This window comes from Pygocentrus nattereri, chromosome 19 (assembly GCF_015220715.1).
Source record: "Pygocentrus nattereri isolate fPygNat1 chromosome 19, fPygNat1.pri, whole genome shotgun sequence".
Lineage (NCBI taxonomy): Eukaryota > Metazoa > Chordata > Actinopteri > Characiformes > Serrasalmidae > Pygocentrus > Pygocentrus nattereri.
The window spans coordinates 17,989,583-18,016,893 of NC_051229.1; the positions used below are offsets into that span (position 1 = coordinate 17,989,583).

General features: G+C 38.8%; 3 protein-coding genes across 5 annotated transcripts in view; 2 read left to right on the forward strand and 1 right to left on the reverse strand.

The window, feature by feature from the left end:
* The window catches only part of scn12aa (sodium channel, voltage gated, type XII, alpha a), an 80,597-nt gene extending 76,915 nt beyond the window's left edge, over positions 1-3,682 (reverse strand). For both annotated transcript variants that reach the window (XM_017697198.2, XM_017697197.2), the window contains exon 1: positions 3,269-3,682. The gene's annotated coding sequence lies outside the window, so the exon portion shown is untranslated. The remainder of the gene's footprint in view (positions 1-3,268) is intronic.
* Positions 3,683-7,019: 3,337 nt separating this feature from the next.
* On the forward strand, positions 7,020-15,149 carry yju2 (YJU2 splicing factor homolog). The gene is made up of 8 exons (XM_017697199.2): positions 7,020-7,166; positions 8,112-8,212; positions 8,962-9,106; positions 9,400-9,534; positions 9,744-9,925; positions 11,694-11,844; positions 13,152-13,308; positions 13,870-15,149. The coding sequence occupies exons 1-8, from the start codon at positions 7,143-7,145 to the stop codon at positions 14,004-14,006; spliced, it is 1,032 nt and encodes a 343-aa protein (XP_017552688.1). The 5' UTR covers positions 7,020-7,142; the 3' UTR covers positions 14,007-15,149.
* Positions 15,150-16,057: 908 nt separating this feature from the next.
* shda (Src homology 2 domain containing transforming protein D, a) overlaps positions 16,058-27,311 on the forward strand; it is a 30,313-nt gene continuing 19,059 nt past the window's right edge. The window contains exons 1-4 of one of the 2 annotated variants that reach the window (XM_017697200.2): positions 16,058-16,209; positions 17,025-17,081; positions 20,125-20,461; positions 25,961-26,114. In XM_017697200.2, coding sequence (XP_017552689.2) covers positions 20,129-20,461; positions 25,961-26,114 — 487 coding nt within the window. In that variant the 5' untranslated portion in view covers positions 16,058-16,209; positions 17,025-17,081; positions 20,125-20,128. The remainder of the gene's footprint in view (positions 16,210-17,024; positions 17,082-20,124; positions 20,462-25,960; positions 26,115-27,311) is intronic. The other variant, XM_037531220.1, reaches the window with a different exon arrangement.

Below are 27,311 nucleotides of genomic sequence, written 5' to 3' on the forward strand. Positions count from 1 at the left end.
CACCTAACCCCCAATTGTTCCCCGGGCGCCGTGGATAGGGCTGCCCACCGCTCCGGGCAAGTGTGTTCACTGCCCCCTAGTGTGTGTGTGGTGTTTCACTTGCAAGGATGGGTTAAATGCGGAGATGGAATTTCCCCGGTTGTGGGATCAAAACAGTGTCACTTAAACTTAATACAATGATGAAAGCACGGGTTACAAAAGTCAGTCCTGTGGAACATCTATTCCTTACTCTCATATAGCTGAACCAACACATGAGTAACCTGTTAATGAGGTAAGTAATAAAGAAAGTGTGCTAGATGAGGGAAAGCACAAATATGTATAGTGTGTTTCAAGTGCCTTCAGGTGTTCAATGACATTAAAAAGACTTGTAGGACAGTATGTACTACTGGGCAGTTACTTTCAGTCATATAAGACTTTCTTTTTTTCTTTTTAAATGGAGAGAGAATTAAATTCTCCAAAAATCGCTGATAAAATCTGACAAAAATCTCTTAAATGGTTAATAGTGTTTGCCTCTTTTTTTATTGTTCTGGATACTGAACTTCTCAGACCTCCACAACTGATGAGGGCTTTTCCCATTTGGATTAACCCGCAAGCCGAATGGCTATTTTTACTGACTGGCAAGACCTTCCCTGTAAACTGACTCAGTAATTGTGAGCATTACAAGGTTTAATTTTCCAACCAGTGACCTGTCTCCTCCTTTACAATGCCTCTGCACCAGCCACAAATAATATAGAGCTGTTTTTTAGGTGACAGAACTGGTGTTGCACAGTATATAATAGCATGTAAAGGAACCTTTTATTATTCAAAAAAACAAGCAAAAAAGAGCAATGGAGGCTGCTTCCTCAGTTGAGCTGATAAGCTAACAGAGTTAACAAGTGTCACACTGGATACTGGTGAGGGCTTGTCTTCTACACTATTTTGGCCAACAAGTTATTTTTTTAGAGAACTGCTTTTCCACTGTTTCTGGGTATAGCTAACCTTAGCAATAGCAGTTAGCCCACTTAGTGATACAGCCACATTCTGCCTCTCTCTGTCACATCTTTACCAACTTTGACATTTCATGATGTGGTTTTGGTGGGAACGTATATTTCAGTGACCAACTAACTAGCTACTTTACTAGATTTGCAACTGTTGGCAACAAGCGGCTTTATATTGACAAAGGAGGAGCTCTTTTTTTCAGAAAGAAGATACCACAGCTCACCCTCTATGGGACTTGGGGGCCGATGCAGATATCCTAAATTTTCCATGTACATATCTTGCAATGCCAATATTGATACTAATACATAAACATTTATAAGACATGTAAAAATTAAATTCACCTGGATTAGCATTGACCTGTCCAGGGTGTATCCTGCCTTCCGCCCGATGACAGCTGGGATAGGCTCCAGCACCCCCCGTGACCCTGTGTAGATATGTGTGTGTGTGTGTGTGTGTGTGTGTGTGTGTGTGTGTGTGTGTGTGGATTAGTATTAGACAGTATTACTGTAAAGTAACATTTTTGTAAACAGCTACAAATGCACTTAAAATGAATAAAAATGCAGGTGTTTTAGCTCAGTAGCCCAACATCACCAAAACATTCTGCTCTTCTAAAGTTTGATAAATAGCTACGTCATCAAATACTGGTTTGAAATATCGGTCAAACCTAATAACCCATGTGATGTTTTTAAATAAACATCTGCCAATATTGATATGATTCTGATATTATCGTGTAGCGCTGGTAGGCTACACGAGTAGTGATTGGTTAGTGTAGTGGGTAACACCTCTGCCTTCTACGCTGTAGACTGGGGTTCAATCCCCACCTGGGTAAACACCCTACACCACACCAATAAGAGTCCTTGGGCAAGACTCCTAACACCACCTTCGCCTACCTGTGTAAAATGATCAAACTGTAAGTCGCTCTGGATAAGTGCGTCTGCCAAATGCCGTAAATGGTAGGCACAATGCTGAATGGTTGCTATACGCTTTGATATTTAAGACTCCAGTGCAAAAGTAAAGTAGCAAACTTCAGACTCCAAAGATGTCTTGGCTGATTGACTATGTTTAATTTAGGGAGGAAATTGTGCAAATTAGATTTTTTTTCCCCAAACTATCCCTTTAAGGTTTCCATTTCATACAAGGAGTGAAAGGAGTTCAGCCCACATAAAATGACCATTCATTCCAGAGCTGACAACAGTAAAAATAAACCACTTCATTATTGAGTGAATGGGATTACCTGGTGAGGCTGACACAGATCTTGAAGCAAGTCTGTTCATTACTGACAAAATCTAAACCACATTATTGACAAGAAAATGCTGGAAACGTCTGACAGACATGACCACTCAAACATCTTCTAGAGCTGAACCCACCCACACAACATATGCAGGGGTGATGTAATAGGCAGCCGTATTGAGAGGTCATCTATACTGCTTAAGCTGGCTCTGGCCAAAAGCTGTGGGTGGACATGGCGCTTGTTCTACTAGACCGGGGCGGTCCAAATTGTGGCCTGAGGGCCAAAGGTCTCCAGTAAAGATGTTTGAATTAGCGCCCCAGAAATTTGCCCTAACCCCTCCACCCCTTGAGAGAACAAACACATTTACATACTATATAAAACTTACTGCATTATAAAATTGTATTTGGACGGATTTTAGTTACAATATGAAGTGTAATATTATGAAATATTTTTTTAAACAATTTCAAACCTACAAACCTACCTACCTTGTATATTTATATGTTGTTTTGTCTTTTTCCTTCTTGACCCACCATAAAACATTGCACTATGGTCCATCAAGACAAAAGGTTTGGACACCCCTGTACTAGACAGGCAGGTGCTTCTTCATTTTTCTGTTGAATAACTTCTTACAATTTTAGCTACAACCTGTTAGCCTAGCCTCATTTCACAGCTTTCCATATGCATTTTTTCGGAGTTACTTTCATTTCCAACATAATTCCCTTCATTTCTGACACATTGACCACATTACATTGGCAATACCCGTCAGACTCATTGTAAATCTTTTTATCCACATTTAAATGTACGTTAATCCGCGGGTCTGCCCGCGCTCTTCTAAATCGTTTACAACTAACCTACCAAACTATACAGCCACATCGGCGCAGGCGTAGCTGAATTTATCCGAATAAAAACTTAACTGAATGTAAACTGAAACTTTGTCCTCTCAAAGACAAAACAGTTTTAGAACATATTTACAACAAGCAAGCCTTGTATGAGGAATGCCGGCTGAGTATCTCGTCTTAAAAGAAGAGAGAAGTGAAATAAAGCTTGATTTTTACTCACGCCTGAACTCGGCTAATCACAGCATGGCGTCCACGGCTGCTCCTCTCAGTTTCTCTCTTTCTTTTTTGTCTTGGTGTCTTCAGTTCGCAGAAGCAACTCGAGGCAACTCCAGCATCCAAAATAGCTCCATAGCGGACAAAATAATCAACTCAGGGTGTTTGACGCCGGCTACGAGTGCCCTCCGTGTGAAGCGAAGCTGCGGAGATGTGATCTTTTTCTTTTTGTCTAACGGTCGATTTGCCTCGCGCTCCTCAGTCCTGTGAACGGCGGGAAACCGTCCCACAGTGAAGAGGCGGGAAAGCAGAAGTCCGGGCGACGCTCCCTGCGCGCATTCCCTCCCGCGCACTTTCTGTCTGAGCTCGGCGTCCTTCTTTCAGCTTTTCACTAACACGACCACGACGACCGCGTCCAAGCGCCTGCTTCCCCGCAGCGGAGACATTATTTCAGCTTTTTTTCCCCCCGCCAAAAAAAAAACCCGCGCGCGCGTCCCCTCCCGCGAGCGGCTGAGCAGCTGAGGGGGATTAGGCAGCGAGAAACGCGCCGCTGTTTTAATTATTGTGATTATTCATCACTCTTAATCACGAACGAATAATTAAATAAATAAATGCGGAGTGAGGGGGTCATTACGTTTGAGCAGGTGGGCTGGGGTGACTTCAGGTAAAGTTGACCGAGTCTTAAGGCTGCGTCCAAAACCGACCACGGCTGAACAGACCACAGTTGTGACGGGACTTCTGTTGGTGGTGAACTACTTTTGACATACAATTTAGTATTTATTGAATTTATTGTGCGATGTTTTTTTAGTTTTTCTCAAATCAGTTGTACCCACTTCTTAAACAAGCTGTGCCTTTAATAAATGGCCATTGACGTCTGTTCTGATTGGCCGCCCTGTATTGCGCCTCATTCAACAAACCGTGCAAACTGATACGAACGTCGCCAATGGTTGCTCTAAAGCTATGAGGCTATAATCGAGTGGTCTAACGGTCAAACTGATTTTGGGCAACTTCCACTGCTTTTTAGTTACTTTGGTATTGTGGCTCCAGTGAAAAACAAAAGAAGCAACTTTTGGACTGTCTAGCGTGTCTTAGGTGATCACCTCCGTTTGTGACAGAGGGCGAAATTGTGTCATTTTACTGAACAGTGTCCCTAAAGTCAACCTTTTTGTTGTGTTCGTTCAGGTCCCTGGTGTAATGATGAATTAAACAGGATGTCAGAACTCCGCCAGTAGAAGTCCGTTCATTTAGCATATCGCTGCTGTCGGAAGAAAACCTCGTATCTCCGAAATGGTAACTTTACAGGAGAAGGGAAAAACGCACATTACTTTCAGTGTAAGTCAATGGAACCAGAGCTTTTTCCAAGTCATTTTTGGCCGTTTGTTTTGGTCCGCCCTTCATGAAATTTACGCACAGTATAAAGGACAGCGTGCGTTTATACTGTCAATGTATGTCAAAAAATGAAAATCGACAAAAATGGAGATATGAGGTTTTGTTCCGACAACAGATTTGCAGTATAGCAGTTTGCGGTTAGTGGTGCTGTAAGTTGTTGATTTTGTGAACCAATGACAGGAAATGTTACTGATAAGTTGCTGAACGTGATTGTAGCTGCATCCAAAACAATATAGTTCCACAGCACACGCGCTGCATTGCTGACTGCACGGCTGTCGGTTGATTTTACCATTAGCATTTAGTGTGGCAGCATGTGCTTTTGGAGGCAGCCATAATGTGAATAAGCAGGAAGACAGGAATGAATGTTAACATGTGTCTGTGTACACCGGCTGAAAATGAATGTCATGAACTGAATATGTGATGAATATAAATCATTTCTTAGACAAATGTGAGTTCTGAGCATGAATAACAGTTTATATATATTGAAGTGTGTGCTTGTTTTTTTTTTGTTAGGGTTACACGAAGTCAAACCACTGAGTTGACCTAAATTATGTGCTAAATGATTGAAAAACTATTAGTTACTTAAAATCTTTTTAAAAACCTGCCAAGAAGTACTTAATGCAACTAATATTAAACAAAACTACGCAACATTAACGTGCCAGGTTAACATTAGCAAAACAGTAGCTAGCTATGTTCACTTTGCGTCTGACTGGATGATACTGCAGTTGTTTATGGCTGAAACAAGCCCTGCTGGTCATAGCTGTTTAGGTCATCAGATATAGCCAGCAATGTCAGCTTTAGGCATTATCAATAACATACACTAAGGGCCCAAATCGTACAGTATTCTTATATTTTTACCCCCTTATGTGGTTTATGTACCAAAAGCAGATGTTTAAATGGCTGGCTGGTCTGTATTATGCCTCATTCAACAAGCAGTGCAAGTTAAAACACTCCTTATAACATAACTGTAGGTTGTTCTTTAGTTTTATGCTGAAGATGTGAGGCTAATTGAATTCAAATCTATGTCAAAATGATCATGGGTGACATTGACTCCCATTGCTTTTTCGTAACTTTAGCTTTGTAGCTCCAGTGTAAAACAAAAGAAACAAGTTTTGGACACCAAACATGTAGTTTTGGAGTAAAGGTGGAAAACTGTGTAAATTAACCAATAATATCAACTAATATCACATTTCTATAGAGCCATGCTACTGACATCCCATATAAATAATAATAATGTGTGATTTAATAAGTTGTGGGAACGAGATCCTAATGCGTGGCCATGACTTAGTAAGGCATAGGAATGAGATAATTAAGCCTTGACCACAGCTTAATAAGCCACAAATAGGATCCCGTTCCCCTGCAGTAAAACTCCAAAAGAAATATTTTATCGGACCACTCTGGGATCTACGGAGCCCTGATGATGACATCCATTATAAATAAAAATAATATGTGGCCACGACTTAGTAAGGCGTGGGACTGAGATGATTAAGCCATTGCCAAGACTTAGTAAGGTGTGGGTACAAGAACATGGCTTACTAAATTGTGGCCATGCATTAGGATCTCGTTCCCATGCTTTACTATGTCGTGGCCACAACTTAATAATCTCATTCCCACGCCTCACTGAGTCATGACCACACTTTAGGATCTCAGTCCCACACGTTAATAAGGCGTGGCCATGCAATATTTTTATTCATACAGGATGTCACGAGCGGGGCTCCGTATGGATTTTCCTCATAAATATTGTACAGCTAGTAAGAATTACTGCTAAGGTAGAAGAGTCCCATATTTACATTTATGGCATTGGGCTGACGCTCTTATCCAGAGCAACTTACAATTTGATCAGTTTATACAGGTAGGCCAAAGTTGTGTTAGGAGTCTTGCCCAAGGACTCTTATTGGTGTGGTGTAGGGTGTTTACCCAGGTGGGGGATTGAACCTCAGTCTACAGTGTAGAAGGCAGAGGTGTTACCCACTACACTATCCCAACCATATAGCCAACCCTGTAACATGTACCCTTGCAACTACATATCGTCTTCCATGAATTTAACCGATTTGTGCGCATTCTGTTAAACGGAAGAAGAAACTATACCGCTTTTATTTCGTGAAGTCTTTTCTCTGGAAAGACTAGTGCACGTTCATATCTAATTCAGTGAACTCTAAACTGACCCTGTATATCAGAGACGTATTTTACTCTTTCTCTAGTCCGGTACTCTTTATCGCTATTCACCGTCCTCTGTAATCCTCCGTAGCAACTTGAGTGGACGCTTACGTGGAAAACGTGCAGTAAGATGTGATGCAATCTCGCCCTCTTTCGGCTCTTTATGGACCTAACAGCACTCAATGTTGCTGCTATTCCTTCGTGCAGCCTACAGCTGGCAGTAAAGACCCAGTCCGACTGGTCTGCAAAGGACGCGTGGGAGCGAGGAAGACCGAGGAAGACGGGTTGTTTTCGCAGCTGTGGGACTGAGTGATTTTTATTAATCAGAAGCAGCCATGTCGGAGAGAAAAGTGCTGAATGTGAGTGCTCGTAATGCTCGTTTTACTGCTCTGATGAACTCAGTCGGTTTGGCTGAGAAACCGATAAGAAGGCTTCGGTAATTTGATACTCTAATCTCAGTTAGCTGTTTGCGTTAGCAGCTCAGTGCACGCCCGTAGTTAACCGACGAGCGAGTATGTTCGTTACTTGGTTAGCCTTCAGACCCTTCACTGTTTGTGTTTAAACTGTCTAAAGGGGGAAAATAAAGCGGAGTATAATGTCACCAATTCCTGACAGGACCCCGATGCTAGCTAAATAAAATTTTCTGAATCCTTTTGTTTGCTTTTAACCGCACACTTTAGCTGCTGCTCTGTGGTAAAACAATACAAAGTGTTTCCACTAGAATTCCCTGCTTCAGTAATGATGAAATAAAATTAATGCTCTATAAGAAATAAGGATAGTATTTTAAATTGGTGCAACCACTGTAGGTTAGCTCCCTGCAGGATACTACGCAAGTATTACAGATTACTGTGAAGCAGAACAACAAATGTTATATAGGATAAAGCATAACACTAGTCATCTTACAGCTTTGTAGAGTAGTACTGTGGATGTTAGTAGAGTGGTAGTAGAAGCAGTTTTAATATATATGTTGCTTTTCATATTATATCGAATAAAACATAGCTATGGCTAACTTTTATATTATTATATTTTATATTAGTTTTTATATGGTACTACTGTGGTGGTGATGTTTACTGATGGAAGTAGAATATTTTGCATTTTGATTTCTTTGTTTAACATCTAACTGTACAATTTGAATAAAGTAGGTGCCTTCTGTATTGGTCAACACTCTGTAACATAGATATTGTACTGACAACAGAATGCTACCTACTGTATTTGAAATGTATTGACATATTTGTGAAGTACATTGTCATAATGACCCATTTCTTCACACTTAAACTCTCTGTTGTATCTTCATGTTTTTGTAGAAATACTACCCCCCAGATTTTGATCCATCTAAAATCCCCAAACTCAAACTGCCCAAAGACCGACAGTATGTAGTCAGATTGATGGCTCCCTTCAATATGAGGTAAGAGACTTTGAAGGAGCTGCTAGCTGCCTTTTTTTACTTGCTGTATATGAAAGTTCATGCTTAGTAGACTTCAGTACTATTGAGTACTCAAAAATTCAATTCCATTAAAGCTGCACTGTGTAGGATTTCTTCAGGAGACAAAAACACGCAAACATACTGTGTGTGTGTGTGTGTGTGTGTGTGTGTATATGCTGTGGGTCATCCTGCATCCTTAGAAGACACACCCTTCACCAAGTTTGAACTCTTTCAAGATGCTTGCAATCATCAGATTTAGGTTCTTGGGGTTCTGAGCCACAACCCACGTTACAAAATATTCTTCTGCAGGTTGTATGCAATTACACATTTCTTCTAGAGAGGTCTCCGAATGCCTGAAATCTACAAAGTGCAGCTTTAAATAAACAAATTTCTCTGCTGTAGTAATCAACTTTATCAGCACCAGAAAGCCAAAAAGTTACGAAATGTAGACTGCTGATTGACTCTATGAAGTGTATTAGTCTGAAACCTGTTGCAGTCAGGACATTTAGCCAATTCGCTGCACCTCTCACTGACTTCTCCTTCAAACCCCACACACTTTCACTTTGTAATTTAAAAGAAAGTAATGATCTGAGTATTTTCCAAGAATCTTTATGGAATGTAAGGTATTTGTGTTGATATTAGTATTTTTAAAAAGTGCAATGTCACAAATTAACTGTGGACATGTGTTTGGCATGTGTAAGTACCAGTGATCTCAAATTGCTCTTGTTTAGGTGTAAAACATGTGGAGAGTACATATACAAAGGGAAGAAGTTCAATGCAAGGAAAGAGACGGTACAGAATGAGCAGTATTTGGGGCTGCCCATCTTCCGCTTCTATATTAAATGCACAAGATGTCTGGCAGAAATCACATTTAAGGTAAGATAAGGACATTTTTAATTCTCATGACAATTCCTACTCCTGAACATCATAAATGTTGGGTATTACCATATAACTAAGACCTGATGGCTCAAGACTAGGAAAAAAGTCATCATTGGTTCTTTGATTTAGCACTCAGCACACACTGTGTCTTAGATGCTGTTCTTGCCGCTGATATTATAACTTCATGATGAAAACAACTAATAATGATTCTTTAGTGATAGGGGCAACTTTGCTGACTAATTTTATGGTGTTCATTGTAATCATTTGTCTTGTGTTTCTCTTCTATATAGACTGACCCAGAGAACACAGACTATGCCATGGAGCATGGTGCGACAAGAAACTTCCAGGCTGAGAAACTTATTGAGGAAGAGGAAAAGAAAATCCAAAGGGAACGAGAGGAAGAGGAGCTAAATAATCCCATGAAGGTAATGTGCTTCATTACTTTTATTTGTGACAGACTAATCCTGTAAATTCACAGAAAGCTGCAAATCTTAAGAAACTTTGGAACATTTGTAGTACTGTATGCATAATGTAATATATCAAGTCACAAACTTTTAGGATTAAATACTATGCCATCTTCCTGAACTATATCAGAATTCAGTGCAGTTATCAAAATGCTCTGGTGTTCCCCAAGGTGCTGGAGAACCGCACACGAGATTCGAAGATGGAGATGGAGGTTCTGGAGAACCTGCAGGAGCTGAAGGAGCTGAACCAGCGGCAGGCAGCGGTAGACTTTGAATCTATGCTGGAGCAGTACAAGGAGCTGGAGAAGAGACAGAGGCAGAAAGAGCAGGAGGAGGATGAGAGAGAGACCAAGTATGCATGACGCAATGTTTTTCTGTTTTCTTTTTTTTTTTTTTTCATTTGTTAAATTTTATCATTTAACAGAAAAAATGTACAGTACTGTGCATAAGGGATGTGAGAAAATGGTATTTATTTATTCACAAAAACACTAACATTTAGCATAAATACAAAAAACTATTTACTATCACCAGCAAATAACTGCTTCAGCTAGTCAGCCCTTCTTTAAATGAAATTAAGTTTATGCTGATAAAATTGAACATGTCCATACAATGACTGGAATACAAGAAAGTAATTAACCAATCCTGTGTTCTACTAGTCAAGATTTCATAACTTCTTTAAAAAAAACAAGGTGGTAGGTATTTCTGATATTTTCTGAGTATATTTTGGATATTGTCAGCATTTGATCAGCACTTCTTAACTACGTTACATTGCAGAGAGACCATATTTAATGCTATTTATTTGGATTTTGTGCAGTTCAGTGTGTCAAATATTGAATGCAAATTATTGTGTATCATTGTTTAATTTTAGATTTTTTTTTTAAATGTGCCACTATTTTATTTGTTCCAACTTATCAGGTGTCAGAAACAAGAAATATAGTGGCATATCATAAAATCTTCTTTGAGTATTGTAATATTAAATGTTGCCATATCGCCCAGCTCTAAATCATACCTCTGTAACATTTACATTTATGGCATTTGGCTGACGCTCTTATCCAGAGCAACTTACAATTTGATCATTTTACACAGGTAATGTAATGAAAACATTCTTGTTACCTTTTGCATTACTTATGTTTTTGTTTTTATTTACACATTATATAGTAATTTTACAGGCAAAAATATTACTCATTGTGGTGCCAAGGTACAACCCCAATTCCAATGAAGTTGGGACGTTGTGTAAAACAAATAAAAACAGAATACGATGATTTGCAAATCCTTTTCAACCTATATTCAATTGAATACACTACAATACACTCCAAAACCTGTATGTACCTTTCAGCATTAATGGTGCCTTCACAGATGTGCAAGTTACCCATGCCATGGGCACTAACACACCCCCATACCATCAGAGATGCTGGCTTTTGAACTTTGCGCTGATAACAATCCGGACAGTCCTTTTCTCTTTGGCCCGGAGGACACGACGTCCATGATTTCCAAAAACAATTTGAAATATGGACTCATCAGACCACAGGACACTTTTCCACTTTGTGTCAGTCCATCTCAGATGAGCTCAGGCTCAGAGAAGCTGGCGGCATTTCTGGGTGTTGTTGATATTTGGCTTTCGTTTTGCATGGCAGAGTTTTAACTTGCACTTGCAGATGGAGCGACGAACTGTGTTGACTGACAGTGGTTTTCTTTCAGGGATGCTCCCTTTATGCCCAATCATGACACTCACCTGTTTCCAATTAATCTTTTCACCTGTGGAATGTTCCAAACAGGTGTTTTTTGAGCATTCCTCAACTTTCCCAGTCTTTTGTTGCCCCATCTGAACAACTTTGGAACGTGCTGCAGGCCTCAAATTCAAAATGAGTGAATATTTGCAAAAAACAATAGTTTATCTGTTTGAACATTAAATATCTTGTCTTTGTAGTCTATTCAATTGAATATAGGTTGAAAATGATTTGCAAATCATTTTATTCTGTTTTTATGTTTTACACAACGTCCCAACTTCATTGGAATTGGGGTCGTACTTAAATAGTTAAAAATTGTGATTGGGTGATTGATAGTCTATTGGTATTCTCTAACTTAAACATGTTATTCATGCATTCTCTCTTTCTCTCCAGAGAGATGCTGGAGAGGGCCTTGGTGAAGAGGCTGAGGGACTCAGACTCAGACTCTGATCAGGAGGAAGAGAAAAGAAAAGAGCAGCAGAACAAGCATGCAGCTGAAAGACCTACAGACATCCTGACCACAGACATGAGTACAGATTCAAAGGTACAAAGTTGTTGCTGGAACACTGAAACCCTTTGCTGTCTTATTCAGTTCTATTGGCTGTTCATTGACCAGTGTCAGTTTTACACAATCAAAGATTTAAGGTAGTTAGGAATTAGATATTAAATCTTGCACGATTGGCCAAGTAGATTTGCACATAAAGCAGTGTTTTCTGCTTATAGGTTATATGTTGGTATTGTGCCCGGGTATATGAACACCAGACTAAGTATATTTCATTTTTAAAAATGGTTTAGCATATTTATGACTCTGCTTTCAAAAAAAGAAATAACAAAGTCATCCTGGCTAAATTTGCTTTCTCCTAGTTTGAATGAATGCTTAGTTGCAGTTTCGACAAGAAGCTGTGCGAGGAGGAGAAACTCGTAGATCAAGTACCTTGATGTGTGCAAATTCACAGAGAAGCACTTTGCAGCCATTAAGCTAGTGTAAACCTCACTGAAATACAGTCAGATGAAATTGACTTTGGTCATTTCAGTGGTTGATATTTGAGTGAAAGAGGTTATTCAAGTTTAACCCACAGTCATAAACTGTCAGTCATAACCACATCAGTTAACTGTTTTTCTCCCTCCAGAGCATAAACAACAGCTAGTAGGCTGCAGTGTTTCAGAGCAAGAAGGCTCAGAAACATATCTAAATAGTCAGCTTTTAGAATACTAACAAAAACAGCAGGTAAAAACAGGCAGGCAGCAGTTCAGAACATCTGTTTTCATACATATTTACATATTTAGTATATAGTTTCACGGGGGGAAAATACATCACTGAACGAAGACATAAATTATGCCTGGAAATAATAAGTCTACTGTTATACTGTATATATTTGTATGTAACCGACATACAGTATCTACGTAGTCTTGTTTAATTATTTTTGCTTTAGAGTCTGATGTCTCCCCTCCACCCCTGTTGCCTGCAAGATATATTAAAGTCTTTGGGGAACACTGAAGGAGGAATTTGTCTTTAGGTAGACAGTAGCTTTCTGTAGAAAAGAAATTCACTTGGGTCTTACATCAACATTTATTCCTCAGCTCCTTTATTCATACATATCACGTACACATGGACACATCTATAACTGTAAACATTTGCACAGCATAGTGTTCTGCAGCCAGATGAGGGGTACAGATGGTGAATCAAAACGACTGGTGGGTTATTCCACACTGGATTGCCTATGTTATCCGCTATGTATTGTCTTGGTAGCATTAGTTGAAATAGTAACACAGAAAAAACACTTTTTGCATGTATTTTGAGTATTTGTCATTATGACTTATGGCTTGATATACTACTCTCGTCTTTCACAGGTCCCCTCATCCACTGGAGTAAAGCGTCAGAAAGTGGAGAGCTGGGAGAGGAGTGTTGGGGGGATGGGAGGCAAAAGTACACTGGGCTCATTGGTAGTGAGAAAGAAACCTGCAGCTACAAATACAGCACAGCAGCCTGGAGCTGGAAGCCTGACAGGTATAGATGCTTGAACCTATACTGTCTCAGAACTGTTGCACTGTTGAAAGTGCAATAGAAGCCATAGAAGTAGTATAAACAAACCTAGTTTGTACCACTGTCTGAAACTTGGGACAGAAATCATATACATACAGTCATATGCAAAAGTTTGAACAGTTCTGATCAAATTACATGTTTATACAGTTTACATGTTTATACAGTTGTAGGCAAACATTTTGATTCTGTTTGATCCTTTGTGTTTTCTCTGAGGCAGGACATTAAATGCTTTAGACATATGGTTCCATCTCCACCACTAATTCTGACCATCTCAATTTCTGTAGAAAGGAGAATTTAACTGCAAACCACTTTGATGAATTAGTTTACATCTTAACAACTAAATTATACAGAAAAAAACTAATCCTAAGTCTGAAGTCTGGTTTGAGCAATATGATGAAAGCTAATGGATGTTCTTATTGGAAAAAACCTTTGGCTTAAATTATCCAGCTAACTGAGAAATCCTGCTTTATGCAACATCCTCGTAGTGTGATGCATTTGTTGAACTGTGTTTCTCTCTTTTGTCAGATGCCACTGCTTCTAAACCTGCCAAGATATGTGCTCCTACCACTGCCAGCAGCAGCCAAACAGCACCAGCTCAGAACAGTTCCTCTCTCAGCCTGCTGGGGGCATACTCAGACAGTGATGACAGCAACTCCGACTAAGCTGCTGCTCTTAGTGCTGATGGATGTTTGATGTTAAATACTCGGCACCCAAGATTCAGGGAACGCAAGAACATTCTGAAGTTAAACGGAAGTTAAAACTTGGGGACATGTTTTTAAATGGCCTACCGGCTTTAGCTGTTGGACATTTCAACTAAATGATGTCTATTTATTGGACTAAATACTCACTCTAGATGAGTTATTATATAAATTGAAACTGATTGATTTATTATAATTGAAGTAAAGATACATTTCCTGAGAAGTGTGAGTCATGTGAGTCAAGTTTTGGTAACAAAAAGCGTTTGTGTACTTTTCACCTCCATAAACCACCATGTCATGCTTGACCATTGCTCAAATCTAATTGAACTTCTTTTGCATCATTTTCTAAACTGTCACACCACAAAGGTTAATATCGTCTCAGTATACTTTTTATGTATCATACAGCTGACATACATATTTTGTTTAGTTTGTCATTTTTATTGGTACTGTTTCTCTAAGCTAGACTGATAAGCCTTTCATTGTAGTGTATAAGTCTGTAATCTACCCTGACTTAGTTTGATGTTATCTATCACAGTGTTGGTGGTGTCAACCACAGGGAAGCACAGCAGATGGAACATGCACTTTACTAAGTTTATACTAGGCTTTATTATAGGCTGGTATGTCGGAGATCAAGACTAGTCCTGTACTAATGATAGTAATTACATTCCCTCAACTTTGAAACCCCCTAAGTCTGAGAGTAAGATGAATATGAGTTTAGGAAACAGGCCGTAAGTGTATGGCATCATTTGGTCATATTTAAATATTTTGTAAATGACTTGTCACTTTCAAATTTTGTGACCCATGAAATTTAATTTCAGTACAGATATTAAGACAAATAGTACATACATGATATCTGAGAGAAAAATGTTACTACAACTTTTACTAGTAGGAGTTACGTTTTAGTATGTAAGGTATCAGTTTTTAATCAGTAAGAATTGGGTTTTTACCTGTGAAAAGTAAAATGTGCTGTTCATGTGCAGTATGTAAGCATTTGCATATTAGTGTCATTGTCACGTGTAAATAATGTACTAATTAGAAACTTCTGCTAACATTTAATTCATGTTAATCATTTTTTACATGCCAAATTAAATATTTTGCTAATATTAATAACAACACTGGTTAAACTTTATTCTGAAAGCACCCTATAAACAATCTACAGAGGCTTAAATGGGAACTCGACCAATTTTTCAAAATGTGTGCATAATTTACTCAGTAATATGTAAACAGAAGTATTAAGAGTTATTTGATGTTCAAATCTCTATTCCCAAGTTATTTTCTGAGTCAGAATTCTTCACAGTAGTGCTGATGGGAACCGGAACAGACAAGGTTATTACACAAAGTGGTTATGAATACATGCTTCTTGTATGAGACATTGCTATATGGTCGATATGAAAACATTTTGGCCTAGCATATTTCTCCATTAAAACTCATTATACCAGAGGTCCATGCATCGGTTGTTGTAAGTAGTAAACTCAAGTAAACTATTATTTTACCATAATCAACATATCATATATCTGAAAACTCAGCAGACGTGTGGGTTCAGTGGAGGATGTGTGTTATAGACATTGTGGCTCCTGGTTCCTATCAGCACCACTGTAAAACTCAATCCACTGGTGAAACCTTGTTAACTGAACACTGTTTACTGTAACCTTTAATAGAATCTCCTCACATTACAAGTGGGTGTGAAATTAACATACATGAATAATAATATAATATAATTATATTCATGTATATTTAATTCATAATTTGTTAAAGACAATATGATCATGTGCAAAGCCATTTGCAGTGGATTCTAAAAATACTGTATAACATTTGTACTTGTTCAAACTGAATGTCTGAGACTGAGGAACTTTGGATAGAAACACCACAAATATTAGAAATTCAAGCTGAAGAGAAAAAAATAAATAAATAAATAAAATAGGACGGCACATGTTGTTGGATGACATTTCCATACAGAACAAAGGAGACTGGAGCAGCCTGTGGGCTTTCCTACAACTCACTGCAGACTGTGTTTTAACCGGCTGGCTGCCATATCGTATTCCACACTCGGGTTAGGCAGCCAGAGAGAGAGAGAGAGAGAGAGAGAGAGAGAGATGGGCACCAGAGTTCATTCAGAAGTGCCTTATTTTTAGCTGCTTGTAGCTCTCCCTCGGCAAGTGACTGTAAGGTGAGTGGAGTAATCTAGTGAAGTAACTTACCCTTAGCGCAGATGAAGTGTAATCTGTTGTCAGTGTCGGCGGTGGCGTTTTGGGAATCTGGTGATGGGGTTTGTGAGGTTTGCTAGTTACAATAGCTGGTTATAGAGGAGTGTAGTTCGCTGTCGACTGATTGAATTAAAATTTGTTCACACAAATTTGGTTGCATTAATAATTTACTGCACTTGTCCTTGCCCATTTCACCTGCTTTCCCTTTGTAACTAGCTTTTCGTGGTTTCTGTTATTTCGAACGGCAGCGTTAAATATTTGGGCTAGCTTGTTGCTAGCTAGCACGGTCTGAGTGAATGGTGTATGTTAACAACCTTGCTAGCATGATATTGTGAATTAAAGGTGTGGGAAGTTGTGCACTGAATGGAAATAAATATCTGCAGCGGGTTAAAGACTTGAGGATAAATGTTGGCTTGTAATGGCCGATAATTCCTACTGTGGCGGGTCAAGGTGCACAAAGTGTAAGTTGTCCGGTTAGCCTAGCTGGCTAGCAGTTGGAATACAAGTGGACACAGAGGAAACTTTTGGGAGCTGGGTCATAAATGTCAGGGCTTGTTTTTTGAATAAAATAAACTACCTGAAGGTGGTCGAACTAGGCTGAGTTTAAGAATAAAACGTTGCGCCAGAAAAGAGCAGGAAAACCCGCCGAAGGCGACATGTGAAGCAGTCATAAATGAAGGAATGTAAAGGGTTCGGGCAAGTCTGGCTATGGAGGCGTTGTCCTCTGTGGGTCCAAGTCCATGTGAGTTGTGAAAGTTCTTTTTCTCCTGTTTTCTAGGCCGCCACAGACAGAAGTTAGATGTTCTAAGGCATCGATGAACCGGGCGTATTAAAGGTATCTAATCTTTACGCATAACTGTAAGTTAGTGTTGGCCAGAACACTTCTAATGGCTGAATACTGAATTCACTGCCTTCAGTGTATTCCATCACACAGCACCGAGAAGTTAATACATTTAGAATACGTATTGATAAGACACAAGGGGAAAACCTTTTCACATTTAATTCACACTGTTTCTCAATGTTACTGGTTGGCCGTTTCCCTCAAGTCATTCTTCTTTTGATATTTTTTATGAAACATTGGCTTAACGTAGGTATTTTTTCATGAAACACATGAAGTCGAGGACAGCATGCCAGGCTTATCTCTGGTGAACATGTTCACTGCTGTGGAGACCGTTCAGTTCCGTCACACTGAGATTAATAACTGATCAAATCGATTTATCGGTCTACTCAAACTTTAACTGGATCTTTGCTTGTAAAGAAGCAATTTATTGAGAAAATGGTGTGTGTGTGTGTGTGTGTGTGTGTGTGTGTGTGTGTGTGTGTGTGTGTGTGTGTATATATATATGTATATATATATATATATATATATATATATATATATATATATATATATATATACATACACACACACACACACACACATACATACATACACACACACACACCATTTTAAAAGAAATGCCATCAATGCTTGTTTGCCATTTTAAAATCAGTGTACGATATGTATACATGTGTACAATGTGTATATAAAACTTTAAGCCTGTTCTGCCAGCTAAGTGAGGACAAAAAATTCAGTCAGTGTAGAATTTATAGTGAGTCACACCCACTAGGTACATATTTAGTGTTTAACTGTGGTAGAGTTTTTGTAGGGATGCACAGTGCTATACATGTTCATGTCATAGTTGTACTGCTTAAAAAAAAGAAATATGATGTTTTGGATGTGATTAGATAAGATTTGTCATGTTCTGGAAGAGCAGAACTTTCAGGTGATGCTGAGTGATATAGCAAAAAATATAATGTCACAAGAAATTTTTGCCATACACAACATGCCAAAATATGTATTTTTTTTCTTGCATCTGAAAAGCTGGAACAGACAAAAAAGCACCAGTATCATCACATTTTTAAAAGACTTTCAAAACATCTGTGACTCCAGTAGGGCTGCAAATATCGAATATTTTTGGAAACGAGTATTCTGTCGATTTTTTTTTTTCATCGAGTAATCGGATAAGTCACGCTTTTGTGTTTTTAAACAACTATAACAATAGTGTTATGCAGCATGAAAGGTCTTTAAAAATGAGCGAGCAGTTGGCTGTTCTATCTCATAAAAAAGGTTTTTATTCAAACTCTACACTTTTACTAGATCAAAGCTTAAAACCATGGGCTTATTTTCTCCAGGACTAAGCCCATTTATTCAACCTTTCTGTGAAACTTTTATGATGTACATGAAAAAAAACTATGAAATACAGCTTCACAAACATAGGTTAGTCTATTTGTCCTTATTTTTATCTGAATAAAAAAAGGAAAAAGGGAATGTAGTCATAAATGAATTTGTCCTTCTGTTGCATTTATTATTACTACCTTGTGTATGAGGAAGGCGTGTTTTGAGATGTAACCTATCAGAGTGAGTGAGTGAGTGAGTGAGTGAGTGAGTGAGTGAGTGAGTGAGTGAGTGAGTGAGTGAGTGAGTGTGCAGGAGGGAGAGATGAGGAGAGATAAATTGCATCAGTGAGATCTTGGTGTGTTTGCTGTCTTGCTACTTATTATGCCTGGTCACTATCGACTCATAACACGGGCTACAAATAATTACAAACACTGTAAGTTACGTTCTACCAAGCGCTGGTGTTCATATCAGTTATCAATTGTAAACATACGCTGTAGAGGCTCCGAGTCGGCTTGGAGAAGTGCAGTTCACGTGAGGATGCTTTGGGTTCAGGTGCTGCAGCATTGATGAAGTACTATTATGGTAGGCCAGGTCCGTTTTACAGTGTATATACTGCACTACATTGTCCGCCTTGCGCAGCATAAAATGGTCCCACACTTTAGACATTTTCAGCCTTTTACGCACACCGGTATCTTTATTTTCTGCCATTGCCACACAGAGCAAAACAAATCGCGGCGCCTTATAAATCTTTGAAAACTGCATCAGTTATAACAGTCCGTGTAAAACAATGACACAGGAGCTGCGCAGTAGTCTACAAAGCGGGAGTGAAACGATAGCAGTGACGTTTAAAATAGATGAACTTTGGTGACATGAATTAAACGAAGCCTCGAGGCAAAGAATTTTTTTTGTGATCGAATTATTCGAGTTACTCGAATAATCGTTTCAGCCCTACACTCCAGTTATCTTTTATCAGCATTTCACAGACTGCACTGCGAAAAATCCAGTTAAGCCGAACTTTACTCTCTTCATAAGCAACATGAAGTTGGCTAGTGCACTTTAAGTACTGAAGACTTCCTAAGTGTGCTCAGAAAAAAGCATATTGAAGTAATTTAGCACAATAATGGTAAATATTGTTATATCGTCTCGCTTCATTCGCTAAAATATATGTTGCGTTTGTAACCCTGTAGTAGCTGGTGATATGGCAAAAATATATCAGTGTTTTGATACACAATATGCCGTGATATTTTTTCTCATTTCTGATCATTTGGAACTGACAAAAAAGAACCAGAAATGCCATGTCAAAAATTACTATAAAAAATTTGTAATCAACACTTCACACCCTGAACTGCAATAAGTTCTATTAAACAGGACTAATTATGCTCTCTTTGTTGTGAAATATGCAGCTTGTCAGTGTTTGATGTTGTCACTGATGATGTTGTTTATCACAATAACAATAAATATATGTGACACTATGACGTAATGCTGAGGTATCAGCTTCTACTGGTTAGCACCAGAATGTAACTGGCAATGGCAATTTTTGGCTTCAGAATGCAAGTGCTACACTGTTTTAAAAGCAGCCTCATCTCATATTTCCAGTGCAAATCTAAAGAAGCAGCTTCAGACACCTAACATGTCTTGAATGATCAGCTGCATTTGGGATAAGGGAGAAAACCATGTAAATTGGACTATGGCCTTAAGCCTGTTTCTCTCTGTGCAGACCCATGGCAAAGTGGTTGAAAGATTACCTGAGTTTTGGCAGCAGGAAAGGACCTCCGCAGCCACCCAAGCCAGACTACACAGAGAGCGAGATACTTCGGGCCTACCGTGCACAGAAAGAACTGGACTTTGAAGACCCTTACGAACCCTCAGATAACCGGCCGCAGAACGGTCAGGGCGCTGCTGATCCCTTTCCTGCATTTGGGACAGTTCTGCCCAACGGCGTGGAGGTCAAGATTGTGTCTCCTAAACACAGACTGATAAAAGTGGAATCTCAAGAATTCGGGCGCTGCAAGATCCCATTGAGCATTGTGTCCTTTGAGGAGCCTCATGCCCCTGTAAGTATTCATTTGATTAATTTTACATATTGCTTATACAGTCCCTGTGCAACTTGGGCCACATAGGTTGGGTAAACATGCTAATACCAACCTGTCTCAGCACTGATACTTGGACTTGTGTGCAGCATCGGTATCAACGATGGAGAGACCAATACCTGTGACCAATACCATGGTGCATTTTCTGGTATGCATGCACATTTAGTAGACAGAACTTAACATCTCAGCAGTATGGGTTAACAAGAAGAAGTGAAAATATTCGTGGCCAAATTGTGGCCAAATGTGACCGCAGTATTTTGTGGTAAGGCAATGGTAGTGGGTGTTATTCTTTTTAAGGTATTTGTTTTTTGTTAATGTTAGTACAGGTTGTTACTGAGGTAAAAGAAAAACTCTTTCACTTGGGGTAATGATAGCCTTAGTTTACACTTTAGCAAAGTTCATGGTTGCTTGGCAACGATACATATGCTAAGAAGCTACATTTCTTGCAGAATGCTTCTTAATGTTGATTATTATTATTAACAATAACTTACATTTTTGTCTGAAAAAATGTGTATTGCATCATATTTTATGTTGACAGGGAATTTTGGGTACAGTGCAAAGAACACCCTTCCTTGTGATAAAATCACAGTAATACATGGCCTGTCGCTTTTAAATTTATTTTTTTCTTTCTACAAGATTTGGGAGTGTCTGTGAGAATTTTTGCATGCAGAAGAGCATTTGTGAGCTCAGACACTGATGTTGGATGAGAGGGCCTGTCTTGCAATCTCCGTTCTAGTTCATCCCAAAAGTGTCATGCTGGAACAGAAAAAGGCCCTTCTCCAAACCTTTCCCGCAAAGTTAGTAGTGTACAATTGTCTAAAATGTCTTGGAAACATTAAGATTTCCCTTCACTGAAACTAAGGACCCAGGCCAGCCCCTGGAAATGAACCCCAAAGCATTATCCCTCCTACACCAAACTTTGCAGTTGGCACAGTGCAGTCAAGCAGATAATGTTCTCCTGGCATTCACCAAACCCACATTCATCCATCAGACTGCCAGATAGAAAAGCATGATTCGTGACTCCACAGAATACATTTCCACTGCTCCAGAGTCCAGTGGCGGTGTTCTTTACACCACTCCCCCTGCCCCCATAGTCTGTATCTCATTGGGCCTATATTCTAGCTGTGAAGCTACAGACTACTGCTTGACCACAGCTTTTGTTTTCCTGTCTGAGCTGCTTGCCTAGAAGTGCTATAAACAAGTACAAAATAATGTTTCTGATGGTGTCCATACAAAAACACTGCTAAAGAACATTTATATTATATAGCTTTTTCCTGACATTCTCTGAAAATATGACTGATGCTTTTGCCAAGTTATCATGCAGATATTGGGCATCAGTAGGTATTTGGCAATGCAAGTTAGTCTGTTTATTCAGCATTTGGATTCAGTGGAAAGGTTGGAGAAAAAAAAGGTATATTTTTAAACCACTGAAAGCAATGGGCTGTCATAGAGCTTGCATTGCATTCTTAAGGTTTGATAAATCTGTGCTCAGAATGGTTGATGCTGAGAATTGTCCGTTAAGGATGCACAATGATGTTGAAATCATTTTGGTATTGGCAGACATTTGCTTTAAAAATGGGATATTCCAAACTAATATTTGATGATGTATTTATTGTTTTCCAGAACCTTTAGGTAGCCCTTGGTTTCTCCTCTAAAATATCTGCATTTTAGTCATTTTGGCACACTTATAACACTACAAAAATAAGTGGCAAGTCTTTTTAATGTTGATACAGGTGGATCTTGCCTAGGGCTTAAAAATTAAACGCTATGTTGAAATTGCAGTTTGAAATAGTGCAAATGCAAATTCCGAGATTTGCCATTTTTGTTATAGCCTACATTATCAACAATGACTTTATAATACAAACTGTGGGAGAGAACAAGACAGGTAACCAGACTAAACATGACATCAAAACCACAGTTAACTGGCAGTCAGGTATACTACATCCAGCGTTCAAGCCTCAAAAAACACAATTAGATACTTTCCCTTTCTCTTTCAATTACTACATTTTATAAACCTTTCTGTCTGACTCGGCAGATGTGTACCTGACATGTACCAGCTGTAAGCATCAGCCTAAAGTTTCCCTAATAGCCCTACTACTACACCTGATATTTCACATAAAATAAAAAATCTTAGTAATTTGAAATTAATAACACATTCCAAATTGAGAGAGTTTCGCAAACACTGCATTGTATGTTACAGTTTACTCATTAGGTGGATTGGGATAAGGGTTTATAATACATAATAGGGTATATTTGTAATGCCAAAAGTATTGTATTAACAGCAACCATCAATATGCATGCAGCACACCAGTGCTATTAATGCAAGAAAGTGCATGATTTCAGTGATTTGAAGCAAGATGATCATCATTAGTGTTATTGGTGATAGTCTCAACAACACAAACTTGCAATGAAACTTTAAATACATGCTGCAGTGCACTAGTTGTTATCAGTCCAATGGAAAATAAAACAACAGTGATTTGTGATTAGCCCTTTATCGTATCAAACAGTCTTTTCCTGTCAAGGCAGCAGTGATATCACTGCAGTAGTCAGGACCCTGTCCTAACTATCTGTAACTCTCTATCATCTAGATTGCTAGCTAGCATTCTTTCAACTGCATTTGTTTCTGAGAATAAATGACAGTGTGGTTAAAAAAGACTGCTCTCGTGCACTACACAGCACTGAAATTTTGAGTCTAAGCAACCTGATCAGGGTTGCCAGATTAGGTAGGATCCCTTGGAGTAGCGTTTTATGCTTCTTACTATGAAATTGTACTAATTGTTTTAGTTATGGTTTTTTTTTCCATTATCTTGTAGTATTTTAAGTTTAATTATGAATAATATTTTTTTTCATTTAATCATTAAAGTGGAACAAGAGAGAATATTTGAATATTGTACATAATATTTTAAAAATATTCAATAGTTGCAGCCCTACAACAAACGCATCCATTCTAATTATTATGCCAATGTTCTAAAGCAGTAGTTGCTACAAATACACAAGGGCTTTGTTGGAGCAGTACAGCAAATTTTTTTTTTTTCATTTCACAATTTTTTTATTCGGCTTTGGTTGGGTGTAAATTGAATGTATGACCCATGGAAAGTATCAAGCCACAATAAATTTGCTCCAGCGTGCACACACTCATGCTTTATTATCAGAACACAGCACAATGGCAGCTGTGCATTACTTAGTAATTATCCTTTGGAGGTAATGAAATATTGAAGTGAAGAGAGACAGACAGGGAGATTTGTATTCATTAACCGAGGAGCTGAGCATAATCTGTATCCCTGCTGGAACTGCTGTGATTTTAGACACATTTCCTCTGTAATGCTTAAGCAGCCAGCATTAGATTAAAGCATATTAATAGCTCCTCCTCAGCCTCATGGTTCTGATGTTCACAAGCAGCTAACCCAGACAGGTTGATTGTCGAGTAATGATGACCTGACTGACTCCTGAGAGCGCTCACCCATAAATTAAATTATAGATAGGCAACAATGAGCCTTTGTTTGTACACATTCTTGCTCTGTTTCTGGCAATTTTCAGTCATTTGGATGCTGCACTGATTTGTGTCATTTTGCGAAGCTGATGGATCTTAACCAGTGGCCATGATGAGGTCAGCCGTGCACTGACAAAGGTCACTGTCTCGCTGACTCCAACATCAGTGGTCAGGCACGCGTGCGAAACGAAACATGACTGCTAGAATGGAAACCGAGTTCACCAAGCAGCAGCAGCAGCTGGGGGAAAGCAAACAAACACATTACTTTGCTTGAAAAGTGGGTTAAAACTGGCCCTGAACTCACTCGACCTCCACGCAACATCACCCACATTATAGCAGATTGCTGTGGACATTGTGGGCTGACCCAGGCTTGGGCACGCAAAGAGCTAGTAAAGCCCTGATGGCCTTCGTCAGGCGAGACTCAGCATTCAGAGCAGAGCATCAGTATCGAATAGCTCTTCATCTCCCTTCTTCCTCTTTTATCTTTTATTCTTGAGCTATACTTATAGTGGTCGCTTCGCCAAATATTATACAATTTTCACAGCAAGTTTAGTTGATTAGCCAAGAAATTGTTAATGTCAGGTATTTGCTTCTTTCTTTGGTTCTGGAAATACAAAGTGAATATAGCTAAAATTAATGCAAACTACTAGGCACCAGTTTAACATTTTGCAAACTGCATAACTGAATTCACATGCTTTCCTCAAAGTGCAGAGCTTTTATATAATTTCAATTTTATGAAGTCGTTTCTTACACTGTTGGCATACTGCAGGCTAAAAGAATGAACATGCAGACAAAACGCAGGCTTTCAGTGCCTGCTGCTATTTTTAGCTATGTGATATTCTTTTGTCCATTTTGATAAATAACAATACAGTGTCTGAAATAAGCAAGTCTATTTTGTAGGGGTTATTAATGATTAAGAATTAAATGAATAAACAGTTGTTTGATCAATGTGTCAGTTAAAATTTGCACACATGAGGGCACAACAGGCAGTTGGTTTCCACCTATGGTAACGGCTTTTGAGAGCTACTTGGCAAATAAAATATATTCATGATTTTATGAACTTATGAAGTTAAGTTGACAAAATGACTTATATATAAGAATGGGCTACTGAAAATTCAATGTTCTAAGGCTGTAAATTAACATTTATCCCTTCATTACTAGTCCAAGTTAAAATAAACATAAATGCCATTACTAAGGCTAGCTTTGGCTCAGTGTACCTCAGTATCTCTCGAAAACCATCGCCATCCATCACTTCTTTCTAATTTTACACACTCATTTGCTCACTCTGCCATGCATCACACTTTGTCTCAGATAATAGTTCATAGCTCTTATCGCTTGTGGATGTTAATATTGTTGTAGTTGTGCTGTCAGCCTCTTATAAAGTGCTGCTGAATGCACAGTTTTTACCTAGAGTATGTGTTTAATTAAGCTGGTCTATCTGGCACCTTCATGCATACAAGTCAAACACATTCCTCAACTTGAGTGATAAATCTGTCTGTTCAGATGGGAACTGTTGTTTATTGGAAATGAAATAAAATTTAATTCTTCTGATTTCTTTTTTGGTTGTATTTTTAAACCAATCAGTAAAATAATTGTCTGTTTGTTGATGAATAATTATTTGAATAATCATGTACATCTGTAGTTAATTGGTGTCTTTAGCTTCTCATTAATTGTTAGCTACAGCAGTCTTGTAGCTCCAGTGTGAAACTAAAGCACTGAACCTCCAACACCAAACGCATCTTGGCTACTGGCCTACATTTGGGGGAAAAGTGTCTCCTACTCAATTATTGTTTCTTTGTTTTTCACTAATAAGCACCAAGACTTAGGTTTTGTGTTTCTTTACCCTCAGGCACAGCTTAATCCCCCTCCCTGTAGCCTCCTTTTCTGTCCATCTATCTTTTGTCCACAGACAATTCTTAATCTTATGCTCTCTTTTTTTTCTTTCTCTCTCCTTCCCTCCCTGTCCTCACCAGGTGGTTCCGTCTGCTCCAGCAGTGGGGGACACGGATTACTCTGATCCATTTGACGCTCGTCCAGACCAGCGGGCCCAACCTGCCTGGGATCACAGCTCTGTAGAGAACAGCAGCAGCTACATGGAGCCCTTTGAAGCCCAGAGAGTCATTACTGGTGATGTGCTTTCCACAGCAGCCATGGAGAGTTACATAGATGTATGGAGGACATAAAGAGCTACATTAGCAGAGCCATTTAAAGAACAGGGCTGCATTACCCGGAAGAGTATTCACTTAGGAGGGTCTCTGTAGCGGTCCAGAAAGAATTTGTGTAGGGTATATTTCACCAGGAGAGTAAGCTTCCACAGAGCTTATAACTGCATATGAAGAGCTTCTTGCAGCATTAGTGCCAAGTTGTTTTCACTCTTGCTGAGTTCAGGCCATTTCTGAAAATGGGTAGAGTGCTGATAGGTGGTGGAGATATAATAGGAAGCATTTGTCACCAATATTTTCTCTGCAGATGCTGCAACAAAAATGTTGAAAAAAACCTGAAAACCTGAAGTTGGATTTTTTTTGCCACTTTTATCCAGATACATGTTAAAAGTTGCAAGATTGTACAAAAGCCTTAGTATCACATTAAAAACAAATTATGCTTAGTGTAAAGTGCTTTGTAGTCACACATTTCATTTTGCTTCCATGATGCATACTAAGCACACCTGTGGTGAGCTTCCAGTCATTAGAAAGAGCTAGTATTTTTGTTTTGGAGGAAATTAATTGGTAACAATATTTCAGTACGAGCTTTTGAGGTGGGAATTCCTCTCATCGGGTTTGAGGGGGCAGATTTGACCGCCGTTAATGCCATACAAACTTCTTTGCATTAAATTTTAGTTCAGTGAATAACAAGTCGAGTTTTTAGCTCAATTGACGAATCAGCTTCAGGGCCTGAAATCAAGAGGCAACCTGCCAGTATCTCAATTATGTAGAATTTATATGATGTACACCATATGTATATGTTTTGGTACGGAGCCAATAAAACAGCATTTAGCAGCTGGTGAGCCAGTGCCTGTGCTTGTAGACGGAGTTTGAGGTCAAGAAGTGACTGCGCTGCTCCCCCTACTGACTAAACTTTAGTGTTAAAATAACCACAACTGTATAAATAAAATCTGAAATAAACAAAACATCTTAGTTTTTGTATAAGACAGCAGAATGATCTGATTGTGTAGTTTGATTATATGTATAAAACAAAAGCACAGTGTAATATATCTTGAAATCAAATATAAAATTGTTGCAATTTTGTTTATAATAATGTACATTTAATAGTAAGTACATGTACTTTAGTACTAGATTGCCATATGCACAAATTATTAGTATTATT

What these genes read in the sequence shown, in the direction of transcription:
- yju2 (XM_017697199.2), top strand. Translation starts at nt 7,143, where the DNA reads ATGTCGGAGAGAAAAGTGCTGAAT. An exon ending in ATGGCTCCCTTCAATATGAG is followed by an intron (nt 8,213 to 8,961) that starts GTAAGAGACTTT and finishes GCTCTTGTTTAG; the next exon opens with GTGTAAAACATGTGGAGAGT. An exon ending in TGGAGCTGGAAGCCTGACAG is followed by an intron (nt 13,309 to 13,869) that starts GTATAGATGCTT and finishes CTCTTTTGTCAG; the next exon opens with ATGCCACTGCTTCTAAACCT.